The sequence below is a fragment of the Aotus nancymaae genome, unplaced genomic scaffold (genome assembly GCF_030222135.1).
Source record: "Aotus nancymaae isolate 86718 unplaced genomic scaffold, 86718_ANA_hifiasm-v0.15.2.pri h1tg000030l, whole genome shotgun sequence".
NCBI lineage: Eukaryota > Metazoa > Chordata > Mammalia > Primates > Aotidae > Aotus > Aotus nancymaae.
Genome location: NW_026988443.1, coordinates 27,302,507 through 27,320,043, shown reverse-complemented (window position 1 = coordinate 27,320,043; position 17,537 = coordinate 27,302,507). Strand labels below are relative to the sequence as shown.

Below are 17,537 nucleotides of genomic sequence, written 5' to 3'. Positions count from 1 at the left end.
CTCTAGGACAATCCTTTCATCTACACAGTTATTCCTTGTTATTGGCAGGTGCGTGATTCCAGGAACCCCTGAGGATACCAAAATCCATAGATGCTGAAGTCTCTTATACAAAACAAAATGGTATTTGCACATAACCTACACACATCTTTCTGTATACTTTGAATCATCTCTAGATTACTTATACCTAAAATGATGTAAATGTTATATAAATAGTTGTTATGCTATATTTTTTATTTTTTTCATTTTTAAAATATTTTTGATCCATTGTGGATATGGACGGCTGACTATATTCTAAATTCCACCTTTCTCAGAGAGTCTGATTCTCCCAAATCTATATTCCTAAACTCTAGTTCCACATTTCCAACAATCCAGATATCTCCAACTGCATGTTTACCATCACTTAAAATTCAACATGCCTGCCCAGCACCTGTAATTCCAGCACTTTGGGAGGCCAAGGTGGGCAGATCACGAGGTCAGGAGTTTGAGACCAGCCTGACCAACATGGTAAAACCCTGTCTCTACTAAAAATACAAAATTAGTCTGGGTGCAGTGGCTCATGCCTGTAATCCCAGCACTTTGGGAGGCCGAGGCAGGCAGATAAGCTGAAGTCTAGAGTTTGAGACCAGCCTGGCCAACATGGTGAAATCCCATCTCTACTAAAAACACAAAATTTAGGCAGGCGTGGTGGCGGACACCTGTAGTCCCAGCTACTCAGGAGGCTGAAGCAGGAGAACTGCTTGAATCCGGGAGAAGGAGGTTGCAGTGAGCCGAGATCATGCCACTGCACTCCAGCCTGGGCAACAGAGTGAGACTCCATCTCAAAAAAAAAAAACAAAAAACAAGAAATAAAAATTAGTTGGGCATGGTGGGTGGCGCACGCCTGTAATCCCAGTTACTCAGAAGGCTGAGGCAGGAGAACAGCTTGAACCCAGGAGGTGGAGGTTGCAGTGAACCAAGATAGCACCACTGCACTACAGCCTGGGAGACAAAGCTAGACTTCATCTCCCATCCCTGCACAACAGCAGCTCCTTCTCACAATTCAAGCTCATATCCTGAAGTCATCCATGCTCAGAACCTCAGAAGCAGCTTCAACTCTTGGGTTCGCTTTCTCAACTTCCCTTTTCAATCAACGGTTAAGTCTTAGTGATTACTCTTTCAAAAAGTCTCTCATATCAACAATTTCTTTCTAATTCCCAGATCGGACCCTTACTAATTCACATCTAAATCATTATCCACACTGGCAACAGATTTGTCTTCCTTGAGCTCACTTGGATCCCATCACTTTCTGCTATCATCTGCCAAATGATGGCTAAACTCCTGATGGAGCACCCATGGCCCAAAACAATCTGGACTCAAACTAACTGTGATTCACAAACATGCAGTGTAATTTCTAATCTCCCATCATTGCCTTCTTTTTCATTCCTGCTTGTGGAAACATTCGGTTTTTAAAGAACCAATTCAAACACAGCTTTTTCACAAAGACTTCTCCAATTTCTAGACAATCTCTGACTTTCCAGAGAAGAACAGTGACAGAAAACTTCACTATCAGCTAGCAAAATACATCACATATGTAAACTAGTAAAAATCTGGCCAGGTACAGTGGCTCACACCTGTAATCCCAGCACTTTGAGAGGCCCAGGCGGTTGGATCACTTGAGGCAAGGAGTTTGAGACTGGTCTAGCCCACACGGCAAAACCCCATCTCTACTAAAAACAAAAATTAGCCCGGCGTGGGCACCTGTAATCCTGGCTACTTGGGAAGCTGAGGCAGGAGAATCACTTGAACTCAGGAGGCAGAAGTTGCAGTGAGCCAAGATCACCCACTGTACTCAGCCTGGGCAAAAGAGCAAGACTCTGTCTCAAAAATAATAAAATAATTTTTAAAATTGACCGGCTGGGTGTGGTAGCTCACACCTATAATCCCAGCACTTTGGGAGGTTGAGGCAGGTGGATTACCTGAGGTCAAGAGTTCAAGACCAGCCTGACCAATATGGTGAAACCCCATTTCTACCAAAAATAGAAAAATTAGCCGGGCACTATGGGAGACGTCTGTAATCCCAGCTACTGGGGAGGCTGAGGCAGGAGAATCTCTTGAACCCAGGAGGCAGAGATTGCAGTGAGCCAAGATCGTACCATTGCACTCCAGCCTGGGTGACAGAGCAAGACTCCGTCTCAAAAAAAAAAAAAAATTGACTAAACAGTGACTAAAGGCCAGGCACAGTGGTTCATGCCTATAATCCCAGTACTTTGGGAGGCTGAGGCTGGCAGATCACAAAGTCAAGAGATTGAGACCATCCTGGCCAACATAGTGAAACCCTGTCTCTACTAGAAATACAAAAATTAGCTGGGTGTGATGGCAGGCGCCTGTAATCCCAGCTACTTGGGAGGCTGAGACAGGAGAATCGCTTAAACCCAGGAGTCAGAGGTTGCAGTGGGCTGAATCATGCCACTATACTCCAGCCTGGCGACAGAGTGAGATGCTGTCTCAAAAATAAAAAAATAGTGACTAAATAAAACTTTAAAGGTTATGTACAATAAAAAGTAATAAATAAAATTAAAAGTTACAGGCTGGAAAAAAATTGAGTCACAAACATAGTACCCAAAGGATATATGTTCAAAATATATGCAGAAGTCCTTGAAATCAATATGAAAAAAGAGAAACAGAAAGATGTACAAAAATATCAGTAAGTAATTCAAAGAAGAAGAAATCAAAACATCCAATAACAATATTTTTTATTGCATTTTAGGTTTTGGGGTACATGTGAAGAACATGCAAGATTGTTGCACAGGTACACACATAGCAGGGTGATTTGGAAAAAAAAATTTAAACAAAGAGACCATCATTTTATCCATCAGATTAGTAAAAATTTTAAAGCCTGGCCGGGAGTGGTGGCTCACACCTGTAATCCCAGCACTTTGGAAAGCCAAGGCAGGCAGATCACTTGAGGTCAGGAATTCGAGACCAGCCTGGCTAACATGTGAAACTGGTACTAAAAATACAAAAATTAGCTGGGTGTGGTGGCAGGTGCCTGTGATCCCAATCACTTGGGAGGCTGAGTCAGGAGAACTACTTGAGTCCAAGAGGTAGAGGTTGCAGTGGAGATGGCACCACTGCACTCCACCCTGGGTGACAGAGCAAGACTTTGTTTCAAAAATAAATACATTAATTAGTTAATTAAATTAATTAAAAAGAAAAAGAAACTCAGGTTCTGCCATCTTCCACACTTGACTTCTAATATTGCTCTGATTATTGTTATCCTAGCCCACCACAGAGGAAAAGAGCATAAAAGCACTGAGAAGCACACACCAGGAGTTTTAGGAACCAGGCAGAAGTAGCACACATCAAGTCTACTCCATACCATGGAAGAAAATTTTGTCACATGGACACACCTAACTGCAAGAGAGGCTGGGAAATGGGCTATAGCTGGGCAGTTATATGCCCCACTACAATTTTGTTATTATGAAAGAACAGATTTTGATAAACAGTAGTATTGCCACACATCTCCTAACAATATGGCTGTGTTTAGCCTGTTTTTTGAACTTTAAATGAATGGAAACATACGATGTAATTCTTTGTCTGGTTTCTGATGTTTGTATTTATGCTCTTTTGACAAAACTGTTTTATCAACGTGTCCAGAGAATGTAGTACCCAGAGAAATGTTCAGGCAGGGAGTTGTGCTACCTGAGCTATACAGTCCCAGAGCTACAACTTCCCTCACAAATCACACCCTCTAAATGACACTTCCTCCGATGCAAATAAGGGGTTTGTTCTTTCTCTCTCTCTTTTTTTTTTTTTTAGGTAGACAGGAAGTAGGAGTTATTGGTGAGCATTAAGAGGGGGCAGCACAGAGGAAGCCCTCCCAAGGCCACAATTGGGGATGCAATTGACCCCACAGCCACCTGGGATGAGCTGCTTCTTAGCCACTGTGTCTTCAAATTCATCTACATTGAACTTGATAAAGCCCTACTTCTTAGAGATGTGGATCTTCTGGTGGCCAGAGAACTTCAACTTGGCCCTGCATAGGGCATCGATCACATGTTCCTTGCTCTGCAGCTTGGTGGGGATGAACATAACTTGGTCAATGTGAACTCCAGCCACACTGCCCTGGGGCTTTCCAAAGGCACCTCGCACACCTGTTTGGAGCCCAGACTAGGGATAGTGCAAAGTCAGGACATGAACATACATCTGAAAGGCCTGTCTCCAAGGTCCCTTAGAACAACCCATATAAGAAACAGGCTGAGCACACTACCAAGGAAGCTGCTATTTGTAGCCACTGCACACGGGGCCCCCATGAGGAAAGAAACTCAGTCAGCTTAACTGGCTGCAGAGGATTTATATGCTCTCTTAATCCCATGATTGCTCATGCTACCTACTCAACTTGACTTTAGTGAAATGTTCTTTCCACAGCTTTTTTATTATGAATTTGAACTGAGAGAGTCATTCCACTCACTTCCCACCCCCCACTCCCTCTCTAGCAAGACTGATAACTGGCATTTGCATAATGGTTGACTGGGACACTATCTAGCGTCCTTTTATAACCAGGGAACACAACATTAACTGGTTTGCACTTAGGCCCTTATGGCCTTGACCTTATTAACACTATATTCCAACTAAGCTGACTCAACAAAAATTCTACACATAAAAGATTTAAAGCTGATTACTAAGCTATTTACTTCAAAGAGAATCTTCAAGTCTTTCCTTCAGTTAAAAGTAGTTGTGTCTGGTTTCAGGAACTGGGTAGTTGGTAGAAAAAGGTGAGAGGGAAGTATATTTTCTAAGATAGTTTTGATAAAGGCAGGAGGCAGAGAAATTCTAGGCAGACAGGAGCTGGTTCCCAGCAAAACCCCACCTTCAAGCCGAAAAGACTGAAACCTGTGACCCAAAGTGAGAATTTCCATCCCTGTGTGTCTGCTCTCCACTGAATGGTTCTTTCTGAGTAGTATCTTTTCACCAATTGAATATTATCTTTTCAAAAACTACCTACAGCACGCCCCGCCTCCCATCCTGTGCCGATAAAGACCCCAGACTCAGCCAGTAGAGAAGAGAAGCAGCTGGACATTAGGCAGAGGTGACTAGACTTCAGAAGACGGAGGCAGAGAGGAGACTTGACTTCAAGGGAAAGTGACCTGCCCTTCTCATCCCTTTTCCAGCTCCCCCTTCACTAAGAGCTGCTTTTGTCACTCAATAAAATTCTCCATATTCACCATCCTTCAATTTGTCCACATGACCTCATTCCTCTTGGGCACCAGACAAGAATTTGGGATGCACCAAGTGCCGGTATTCAAAAGACTGCCACATTGGCCCTTTGCCCTCATTGGTGGAAGGGAGCTGTCCTACACAACAAGGCAAAGGGCCCACCGAGCTGGTAACACACTGCTGTCTGCAGATGACAGAGCTAAGAAAGCATTGTAACATGTCCTCCGGGTCTTGGGATCACAGATAGTCCCACCTGGATGCTGCCACGGGCCTGCATGGAGTTTGCTCCTGCTGGTGCTAAAGCAGGCAGCCAGTTCCTGCACTCACTCTCCTATGCACTATGTCCCACAAAGGATGGAGCATGACAGACCCCAGTGAACACGGTTTGTTCCCACCAGCACAAAAGCAGCAGTTCCCACATTCATTTGCCCATGCATTCCCTCCCACAACAGGTTGAGCAGGGTGGGCTGAGTAAATAGGGCACCCCTGTCACAAGTCCCATAAAGGGGTCAAGAAAATATCCTGCATCAGTTTTAATACAGATCCAGTTGCTCATCATGGCTCATGTCTATAATTCCAGCACTTTAGGAGGCCAAGGTGGGAATCACTTGAGCCTAGGAGTTTGAGGGCAGCCTGGGCAACATGGTGAGACCTCAGCTCTATAAAAATTAGCCATGTGCAGAGGTGTGCACATGTAGTCCCAGCCACTTGGGAGGCTGAGAGGGGAGAATCATTTGAGCCTGGGACGTTTAGGCTGCAGTGAGCCATGATGGTGCCATTGCACTACAGCCTGGGCAATTGAGTGAGGCCCTGTCTCAAAGAAAATTTAAAAATTAAAAAAAAAAAATAGACCCACAAATTCTTTGACACTCCTCCTTTCAAAAACTGTAGCTAATTCTTCTCTCTGTAGTATGAGCTATGTTTAGTGACTCATTTCTTAATAAATAAGTGGTAAAAGTAAAGGTGACTTATGAAGCTTGGTCATAAAAGACACTGAGGCCTCTGCATGTGCATGCATCACTGGGGAAACTAGCCACTGTGTTGTGAAGTGTCTCATCACTGGAGAAACTAGCCACTATGGTGTGAAGACACCTAGATGCATGCACACGCCTCTGTGAAACTAGCCACTATGTTGTGTGTGTCTCTTCACTGGGGAAACTAGCCACTATGTTGTAAAGACACCTAGAAAGCCCTATGGAAAGATCTATAGAAGAGGGAACCGAAGCCTCCTACCAGCAGTGGTGAGGAAGTGAGGCCATGTGAATAAACTGTGTTGAAAGTGAATCTTGCAGCCCCACTCAAGCCTTCAGATGAATACAATTTCATGAAACCCAGGCCAGAATCATCCATTCAGCTAAACTGCTCCTAGACTTCTGGCCCATAAAAACTGTATTAAAAGTATTTATTACCAATTTAAGTCCTAAGTTTTGAGGCAATTTGTTACAGAGTCAACAGATAACTAATTCATCTATCTATCTGTCCATTTATCTATCTTTTATTTTTGGTACCAGATCCATTATTGCCTCTTTTCTAAGATTATTAACTTTAAAAGTTTCATCCCAAACTTAATTTTCTCACTCAAACTATACTAGTTTCTCTATGTCAATAGAGCTTAACTTTTGGAAAGATCCCTCAAAATTTTAGTAGTACTACAAACTGGTATTATTCTAGACTGTACTAGAAATATCCTCTTAAGGGTATAGTATATTAAGATGCTGGGTAGGCTCTAATTTATCAGGTGGTGGTAGGAAGATAGGGGTATCAGAGCCAACCACTGTGCAGTATAACTGAATGCAAAAGAATGGTTCAACTTTCATTCTGGAATAAAAATATACACAGTAGCCCCTCCCTGTCCCTGCCACCTGTGGTCTTGCTTTCCAAGGTTTCAGTTATCTGTAGTCAATCATGGTCTGAAAATAGGTTAAGTACAGTACAAGATATTTTGAGAGAGAGAGAGAGAACATTCACTGACTTATGATTGTTAATCTCTTACTTTATCTAATATATCAATTAAACTTTACCATAGGTATGTGTGTACAGGAAAACACATATTATATATACAGTTCAGTACTATCTGTGGTTTTAGGCATCCACTAGGGATCTTAGAACACAACCCCTGTGGATAAGGGGAGACAACCATAATGAAGAACTAGGGTTCAACCACAATCAGATAAGAAGCATGTTACTGTTTCAAGCTTTTGTTTTCTTAACTAAGTATTATGGTGATAGACGGGTTGTGTTCCTCAAATTCATCTTAAAATATTTTTCTCAGAAGAGTCAAAAATCCTAGATTTAAAGCCCACTAAATTCACCAATATACAAATTTGACAGGTATATTCATCAATGTCAAGTCATATATAATGATGACTACTTACTCTCAACATTTTTGAGCTATCTAGAAATTCAGACCTTACCAGGAGCTTGAAAAAATAATTTACTAAAGCTTGATCCAGTCAAGATTCTGGCAAAGGTATAAAATAATGCTAGTAAGATTAGCAAAACACAAGTGCAAAAAGAGTAAAAATAAAAAGGGAAGATAAAATTAGGCTCATATTTTTAAATGTTCCCTTACCCCTGACCTCTTGGTTTTTTTTGCTTGGTTGGTTTTAACTACATTAATTAATTGGCTTAAAACTAGTTTTTGATAAAATACTTGAAAAAGCTGACGGCAGACAGAGACACACAAATGATCAACTTAAAAGTAGTTAACATAAAAAGCCACTGATAAATTCTTACCACCATAAAATCGAATCATACAGCCGAGGTCAGGATTTGTAGCCTCCTCCTGTATGCGCACAGGATCATCAAATCCCAGCCTGGATAAGTAATCATAAACGATCTGAAGAGGTCTTTCAGTAGGTTCCAGTCTCCTGATTACACAATTCAAAAATATATATATATTTGGTAAGTCATAAAAATGCTTCATTTAATTTTCTAATACTTTTATTTGTATTTGTATAAATTTCAGAGGTACAAGGCTATTCTGTTAAATGAATATACTGCTCAGTAATGAAGTGTAGACCTTTAGTGTAATCATCACCTGAATAATGTACGTTGTATTAAGTAATTTCTCATCCTTCACCCTCATCCCACCCTCCACTCTTCTGCTTTTCCAATGTCTATTACCCCACACTCTATTATTTAGCCTCCACTTGTAAGAGAGAACATGTAGTATTTGACTTTCTGTTTCTGAGTTATTTCACTGAAGATAATGACCTCCAGGTCCATACATGCTGCTGCAAATACATGACTTCATTTGTTTTCATGGCTGAGTAGTAACTCAATATACAAAATCTGCTCTTGATTTTATTTCCTAGGTCAAGATTTTCCTTTTTTTTTTTTTTTTGAGATGGAGTTTCACTCTTGTTACCCAGGCTGGAGTGCAATGGCACGATCTCGGCTCACCACAACCTCCGCCTCCTGGGTTCAGGCAATTCTCCTGCCTCAGCCTCCTGAGTAGCTGGGATTACAGGCACGCGCCACCATGCCCAGCTAATTTTTTGTATTTTTAGTAGAGACGGGGTTTCACCATGTTGACCGGGATGGTCTCTCTTGACCTCGTGATCCACCCGCCTCGGCCTCCCAAAGTGCTGGGATTACAGGCGTGAGCCACCGCGCCCAGCAAGATTTTCTTTAATATTCTATGATACAACTAATCTAAACAAGTAATTTTTTTAATTAACCAGGTACAGAGCCAGGTGCCTGTAATCCCAGTTACTCAGGAGTCTGAGGCAGGAGAGCTGCCCAGGAGGCAGAGGCTGCAATGAGCTTAGATCATGCCACTGCACTCCAGCCTGGGTGACAGAGTGAGACTCCATCTCAAAACAAGCAAAAAAAAAGTGGTTTTTAAATGTTTTGGTATAAAGACCCCTTTACACTTTGATCCCAAAGAGCTTCTGTTTATATGAGTTGTATCTACTGAAATTTACCAAATTAGAAATTAAAATGGAAAATTTCCATTTATTTATGCACCTTAAAATAACTCCCTAAAAATCATTCTACTACATGGTCCTAATTGAATGCTAAGGTAAAATCAGAATGTCCTGAAATCACTTGTGGCCTCTGGTGACACTGTATTTTAAATTACAAACATAAAATACTGAAAAATATTTAAAAAACAAAAATGAGGCCAGGCACAGTGGCTCACACCTGCAATCCCAGCACTTTAGGAGGCCAAGGCGGGCAGATCACGAGGTCAGGCTCTTTTAAAATGCTTTTACCAGAAACCAAACAGTTATAAATACAGTAGCTAAACATATGGGCTCCAACAGTCAACTGCCTGGGTTCAAGTCTTAGTCCTGCCACTTACCAACTGCATGCCTCAATACGAGTTATTTACTATCACTGTTTTAAATCCTCATCAGTATCAAAGGAATAACAATAGTACCTAACTCTGAAGATTTTAAAATTTATTTATTTACTTACAACAAGATACTATATAGTATAAAAGTGCTTAGCAAAATATCTCACATGTATTAAGTCTTCAATAAGATGTTAACAATTATTCTTCTAAAAAATTTTAAGGGCCGGGCGCAGTGGCTCACGCCTGTAATCCCAGCACTTTGGGAGGCCGAGACGCGTGGATCACGAGGTCAAGAGATCGAGACCATCCTGGTCAACGTGGTGAAACCATGTCTCTACTAAAAATACAAAAATTAGCTGGGCATGGTGGTGCACGCCTGTAGTCCCAGCTACTCAGGAGGCTGAGGCAGGAGAATTGCTTGAACCCAGGAGGCGGAGGTTGCGGTGAGCCGAGATCGCGCCATTGCACTCCAGCCTGGGTAACAAGAGCGAAACTCTGTCTCAAAAAAAAAAAAAAAAATTTAAGATTGGAATCAATTTTAGTTAGAATAAAAATAGAATATTTCTCCCATCTCAAACAATAACCAAAAGCAAGTACAGGAAAGCCTGTACGTGTTCAAAAGGTCTGAGAGAACATTTAAAGAACTCTGATTAGAAAACTTAAGAATTATATTATTAATAACTATAAGAAACATGATGTATTTCCCATCATGGCAAAAAGATATGAACAAGGTCTGCATTGTGTAGTTGAAGAACTAGAAAATGCTATTGGCAACAAGATTGAAGTAAAAAATATCATGGAACACTACAAAGCTGAAGATAAACAAATGCAACAAAATAGGAATAGAAATCATACTGATATACAAAAAAGACAAAAATAAAATAACCACCTGGTCTCTCCTGACTGCTCAGTTCAGTATTTTAGCTTCCAGAAACTATCAAATAAACTCAGAATAAACTGCTACATGGGGGAATGATCAAAGAACAAAAAGCCTATAATGACCAATAAGGACTGAATTATTCTTGTCTGTGAAAAAGAAAAAGAAAGAAAAAAATAAAGACTGAATTAAAGAGAAATGGGAAATAAACTTTTCAGATTGTGGAGACATCAATTACAATTAATCTTAGCCAAAGAAAATTAAACTACAAAATTCATTGTCTATGATAACATTAGGCATTTTCCCAGCACAATGGTGGGATTCTTCTGAGAAAGACACATTTTAAGGGGGACTTTTAATAAACTGCATCTTGGAGAAAGGTCAACTGACCTCATAATATGAATAAAGTGAAGGATTAACTTGAAGACAAGGAGAGTAAGGATATAAAGAGAGAGATCTTCAAATGTTGAGACGGATTGAACTTATTCTGTATTGCTCCAAAGAATGGGACTCGGAACAATGAGAAGGTGCATAGGCAGATTTAAGCTAAATATCAGGAAGAATTTTAACAATTAGAGATGCTCAACCATGAAACAAACTGCCTCTCAGAACTGCCCAGAGAGACCTGGAGAGCCATCTGTCACAGATATTTTAGAAGAAAGACCTGTAATAATCAAACTGGGCCAGGTGATCCTTGGGGTATTTCAGAAATCAAGGTTCTATTAGGTATCTAAGACGTCTTCCTAATATAATACAAATTCTACCTGACCTCTGCTGTTCAATGTATTTAAACACCATAATTCCATATAATGATCACATATTCAGGACCAACAAATAATTATACTTTCAAGCTAAATCTCATGTGCTCAATTTTTCTATTTCTCTCTAGAATACTGAAAAACGGAAGCATCCTAATTCTGACATATTTCATAAGATCAAATTTCCTGGCCTAAAAAGGCTCTGTAGACTTTGGAAACCCTTCTCATACATTTCTTTTCTTTTTTTTTGAGACAGAGTCTTGCTCTGTCACCAGGCTGGAGTGCAGTGGCGTGATCTCAGCTCACTGCAACCTCCACCTCCCGGGTTCAAGCGATTCTCCTGCCTCAGCCTCCTAAGTAGCTGGGATTACAGGCATGTGCCACCACACCTAGCTAATTTTTGTATTTTTAGTAGAGACAGGGTTTCACCACATCGGCCAGGCTGGTCTCGAACTCCTCACCTCAAATGATCCACTCACCTTGGCCTCCCAAAGTGCTGGGATTACAGGTGTAAGCCACCGTGCCCAGCCCTCCTCATACATTTCTACTCTAAGAAAGTATTTTCTTTCTTCTAAGTAAACAAGTAATATTTCAAGAAATACAAAAACAAGTAAAATGAAGGACTAATTCCATTTACTCATCAAAGTCATCGGCTGAAGAGAGTAGACAGTATCGGGGAGAAAAACGTTGTAACGTGCTTATAGCTCAATTTTGTGTTTCAAAGTTCCAAAAGTTTAATAGTCTGGTAATTAGCTGTTTGTGAAATCTCACAAATCAAAAGGAAATTATAAACTGCAAAACAGGTGCGAAAGAAAGTAATGCTGGCAACGAAAAGTTCCATTGAGCATTTGAACTACTTCTACTACTGTTTTAAGGAAACAATAGTTTTGGAGTAACAGTTTTGGTTTGCTTGGAATGCTTCTAAGAACTATTACAGTCCATGTAAATTTGAATATATGTGTATGTGGTAATTTCCTTCCAAACCAGCCAACAGATACAGCAATGCTATTAACAGCAAATTATACCTCTTAGCCAAGAGTAGTATCCTTCTATATTAGTTATTCTAAGTAGTCCCCATAGTTAAGATATATGTAAGAGAAGAGTAAATTTCATTCCAAGTATCATTTCACAAAAGTTTTAGTTAATAGTGGGGGGCCAACCCATACACTACTAAAATCAAACACATCTAATTACCCTAACAAAGTGCAGTACTACGCTCTGCACCAAAACCAGATTAAAACTCAATCCTTGACTGCCTGTAAAGGTAAAATTTGCAAATGTTAAAATCAATACTACAGATAATAATACAAATAGAAACAATAAGGATACTTCAACAAATGTTTAATACCTGACACTACGCTAAAAGTGTTTAATTATTACAAAACTACGTTTATTTCACAAATAAGAAAAACGAGATTCAGAGTCACACAATTAGTACACAACAACTATATTATTTTACATATAGTTAAAATAATTTATGCAGAAGAGAGTTCAAGCCACTTTGCGTGTTAACTTATTCACACCAAGAAACCTAAAAAAGTTATGTTTTAAAGTAACCATTATTTCATTAAGCCTAATATATCATGATTTAAAAGGTACACTACTTTTTACACATCACAGCTGAATAAAAAAGAACACAGCCAGTCTTTGTCCTTGGTTCCTGGGAGGAGACTCTAATCCTTACCATTTGCTGAATAATAGGAGTGTCTTTGTTACTCATGAGCCCCTCAGATCAATCCCTAGTTTATGCTAAGAGATGAGAAGACTCAAGACAGGGGCTGGTCACCAGAAAAGACCAACCACCATGTGATTAGAGGGTTGGGGCTCTGAGCCAGCCTGACCTGGGTGGGGAAGCACACAGGACTGGAGGTTGAGTTGAATCATAAGGTCAAAGATTCAACCAATCATGCCTTCATAATGAAACCCCAATAAAAACACTGTACTGAAGCTCAGTGGAGCATCCTAGTTAATGAACTGTTCAATATGGTAGGAGGGTGACAGGCCTTGACTCCACTGAGAGAGGGCACAAAGTTCCGTATTTGAGACTCTTCTAGACCTCACCCTCCTATGTGTCTCTTCAGTTGGCTGGTTCTAATTTGCATCAAGCTAAAACTATAATTTTAAGTACAGCACCTTTCTGAGTTCTGTAAGTTATTCTACTAAACCTGAGAGGGTTGTGGCAACTCTCGAATTTGTAGACAGTTGGTCAGAAGTGCACCTGGAGTCTGAAGGGCAGTCTTGTTGGAGACCTTGCCCTTTATCTTGTGAAGTCTGTACTAACTCTGGCAGTCGGTGTCAGAACTGTATAACAGTAAGCCAGCTGGTGTCAGAATAACCATTAAGAAAGAAAAATCTGGCTGGGCACAGTGGCCCAGGCCTGTAGTCCCAGCACTTTGGGAGGTCGAGGTAGGTGGGTTACCTGAGGTCAGGAGTTTGAAAACAGCCTGGCCAACATGGTGAAACCCCGTCTCTATAAAAAAAAAAAAAAGAAAAGAAAAATCTAGCCAGGTGCAGTAGTGTGCCCCTGTAGTCCCAGCTACTCAGGAGGCAGAGGCAGGAGAATCACTTGAGCCCAGGAGGTCAAGGCTGTATGTAGCCTGTTATGACAGGGCCTGTGAATAGCCACTGTACTCTAACCTGGACAACACACAATGATCCAATTTCTATTAAAAAAAAAAAAAAAATGACCAGGCACAGTGGCTCACACTTGTAATTCCAGCACTTTGGGAGATCGAGGTAGGCGGATCACCTAAGGTTGGGGTTCAAGACCAGCCTGACCAACATGGAGAAACTCCATCTCTAAAATACAAAATTAACCAGGCATGGTGGGTCACACCTGTAATCCCAGCTACTCAGGAGGCTGAGGCAGGAGAATCAATGAACCTAGGAGGCGGAGGTTGCTGTGAGCCGAGATTGTGCCACTGTGCTCCAGCCTGGGCAACAAGAGCAAAACTTCATCTCAAACTGGGCACGATGGCTCACACCTGTAATCCCAACACTTTAGGAGGCCAAGGCGGGTGGATCACGAGGTCAAGAATTCAAGACCAGCCTAGTCAATATGGTGAAACCCTGTCTCTACTAAAAATACAAAAAATTAGCTGGCCATGGTGGCACATGCCTGTAGTCCTAGCTGCTTGGGAGGCTGAGGCAGAAGAACTGCTTGAACCCGGGAGGTGGAGGGTGCAGTGAGCCGAGATCACTGCACTCTATCCAGCCTGGTGACAGAGTGAGAATTCATCTCAAAAATAAATAAATAAATAAACAAAAAAACCTCATCTCAAAAAAAAAAAAAAAAAGAAAATTTCTGCCAATTAAACTATAACCTACCACCAACTCTAATATATACATGCTGATTTCAGAAGTTTTAAAATGTATAAAAAATGTTTCCAAAAAGAGAAAAGTATTTATTTATATTCCAATTTTCTAACATATGATGCAATCTTTTAAAATTTTTAAATAGTACAAAAATATGTAGGAAAAAAACCTCTTTTTCCCCTATTCAGTGGTAATCAGTTCAGTATGTATCCTAAAACAGGATTTTTCATTCCACCTTTATAATTTCAAAATACAGTAAACAAAATTTTAGTGACTTGAAAGAGGTCATTCAGCAAATGGGAATCAGAATTCAGCATCCCAAATCCCAAGGGTGCTATTTTTTGTACTATATAGTATATAGTATATACACTATTGGTTCTCAGCTAATTTTAAAAGATAGCTACTGATTATTTAGAAATCTTAGTTTCGGCCAGGCGTCGTGGCTCACGCCTGTAATCCAAGCACTTCAGAGGCTAAGGTGGGTGGATCACCTGAGGTCAGGAGTTCAAGACCAGCCTGACCAACATGGTGAAACCCCGTCTTAAAAAAAAAAAAAGAAAGAAATCTTAGTTTCTCTTCTCATCTGGTAATAAAAAAGTAAAAAATTTAAAAAACCTTGGTTACTTTGATGACTAAAAAAAAAAGTATGTGACCATGAGCCAAAGGGCAATCCATTTTAACACGAATGATCTTGTTAACAACTTTTCAGACAGTACCCAATGATTACACCAAGCTTCACTGATGAGTCATTTTTATCACTCAAAACAGTTCAATAGAAAAGACAAGCCAAATATTATAACTGTAAGAACCAGCAGATTGAGAGACAAGATCAATCTATTATCAGGCAGCTGCAGGAATGTGCTTTCAACCTGAACCCTCTGAGCCTGTTTTCACATTTATTAAACAAAGGAAAATGGTCTCAGTGATTCCTAATGGGAAAGTTTCTGACTTTTGGGGCAGGACAATCCTTGGCTGTACAGGGTTGTCCCACACACATTTTTTTTTTCTAAGACAGGGTCTCTCTGTTGCCCAGGCTGGAATGCAGTGGCACAATCTCGGTTCACTGCAACCTCGGCCTCCCAGGCTCAACTGATTCTCCTACCTCAGCTTCCCAAGCAGCACGCGCACTGGTATCACAGGTGCACACCACCATGCGTGGCTAACTTTTTGTATTAATATTTTTGGTAGCCAAGGGGTTTCACCATGTGGCTCAGGCTGATCTTGAACTCCTGAGCCCAAGCAATCCTCCCACCTTGGCCTCTCAAAGTGCTAGGATTACAGGGTTGAGCCATGGCCCTTGGCACACACATTTCAATAAGCCTCTATGGCCCTTGCCACCTATAAGCTATAACTCTTAAGAACAGTTATGACAACCAAAACACCCTGCCCCCCAACACATATTTCCAAATGGCAAGGTAGGGGTATTGTTGGGTAGATTAGTTTCACCACCAGATGATCTCTAAGGTTTCTTCAAGTGCTAAAATTCTATAAATTAATAATTCTTGAGTTATATTCAAATGATAACTCATGGTTGAAAAAAATATAAAGTAGTAATGAATAACTCAGAGAAAATACAGGGTAATTTTAATCCCAGTAATCCCATTTCCAGGACCTAGCCTAGGGAAACCAGCAATGTGACAATTCATGGGCAATGGTTTAGTCAAAGCAACACAACTTCTAAGATTTGCATGATTTGAAACAACTGAAATAAGTAACATTTATTGAGCACATGTTAGGTGCCAGACATCAATCTAAGTACTTTACTTCCTTGCTGAGTACTTTGAAGGACAGCACATCTCTTAGGAGCTTAATCAAAATACACATTTTCAAGGCCCACCTAAACCTACTGAATCAGAATCTGTATTTGAACAAGCTCCACATGTGGACAGTTTAAGCAGCACTACAAGTATTAATTCATTTAATCTTCATATCACATATAATTAATTTAATCCTCAAGACAACTCAACAATGCAATTATCAACTTCCATTTTAGATTACTACACTGAGGCACACAGCATTATATAACCTGCATAGTAACTGTCAAAGCCAGAATTTGAACCCACACACTCTCATTCCAGAATCCAAACTCTGAACCATTATCGCATACTATGTCTCATAGTATATCCATAAATAGTAATATTCTACAGCTATTAAAAATGGTATCTAAAGAATTTCTAATGATATCATGAAATTAAGATGATCCAGTAAGTAGGCAGGATACAAAACTGAATATATGGCATGAGCCCAAATACATAATTATTTAAAAGTATGAGGGGTTGGCTGGGCGCAGTGGTTCACACCTGTAATCCCAGCACTTTGGGAGGCCGAGGTGGGTGGATCACGAGATCAGGAGTTAGAGACCAGCCTGGTCAAGATGGTGAAACCCCATCTCTACTAAAAATACAAAAATTAGACGGGTGCAGTGGCAGGCGCCTGTAATCCCAGCTACTCGGGAGGCTGGGGTCACTTGACCTGGGATGTGGAGGCTGCAGTGAGATGAGATTGCACCGCTGCACTCCAGCCTGGGTGACAGAGCAAGACTCTGTTTCAAAAAAAGAGAAAAAAAAAGTATGTGGGGTTGAAAAGGTATTCGAGGAAAGATGTTATTATGGGGAGGCAATACAGAAGACAGACATAGTGTTAGAATGCCAGGGTTCAAACTCCAGCTCTACCACTTGGTAGTTGATTGCACTTAGATGAGATGCTTAACACGGTTAAACCTTATTTTCCTCATTTATAAAATGGGGATAGTGCTTACCTCACAAGATAGTTGTGAGGATTAAATGAGGTAATTTACATAAAGCATAAGCATTGATTATTATTATTTCCCTTTATGCCTTTTCATTTTCCAAAATTTCTTCAGTGAATAAGTATTATACTTCAGTAATCAGCAAAAAGTTCCTTAAAAAGATAATGGCTTAGATTGTCAACTATCTTATAAAGGGCTATTACAAACAAAGTACTTACTCCCTTGATTAGATAAGACTGATCATAAACAATTAACAGCTGAGTAACAGATCTAAAAAAGATCTTGAAATAAGCATGATTAAATAGTGAAACCGAGGAAGGGTCGCTGCTGTGCCAGCTC

At 40.4% G+C, this 17,537-nt stretch overlaps 1 protein-coding gene and 1 non-coding gene across 5 annotated transcripts in view; both read right to left on the bottom strand.

The window, feature by feature from the left end:
• The window catches only part of PHLPP2 (PH domain and leucine rich repeat protein phosphatase 2), a 75,885-nt gene that overhangs the window by 46,439 nt on the left and 11,909 nt on the right, over window positions 1-17,537 (bottom strand). For all 4 annotated transcript variants that reach the window (XM_012437479.3, XM_064383266.1, XM_012437478.3 and 1 more), the window contains one exon: window positions 7,933-8,066. In XM_012437479.3, coding sequence (XP_012292902.2) covers window positions 7,933-8,066 — 134 coding nt within the window. The remainder of the gene's footprint in view (window positions 1-7,932; window positions 8,067-17,537) is intronic.
• LOC135277307 (small nucleolar RNA SNORA70) lies at window positions 4,193-4,327 on the bottom strand. The gene has a single exon (XR_010344927.1). It is a non-coding gene; the product is annotated as a small nucleolar RNA SNORA70 (small nucleolar RNA).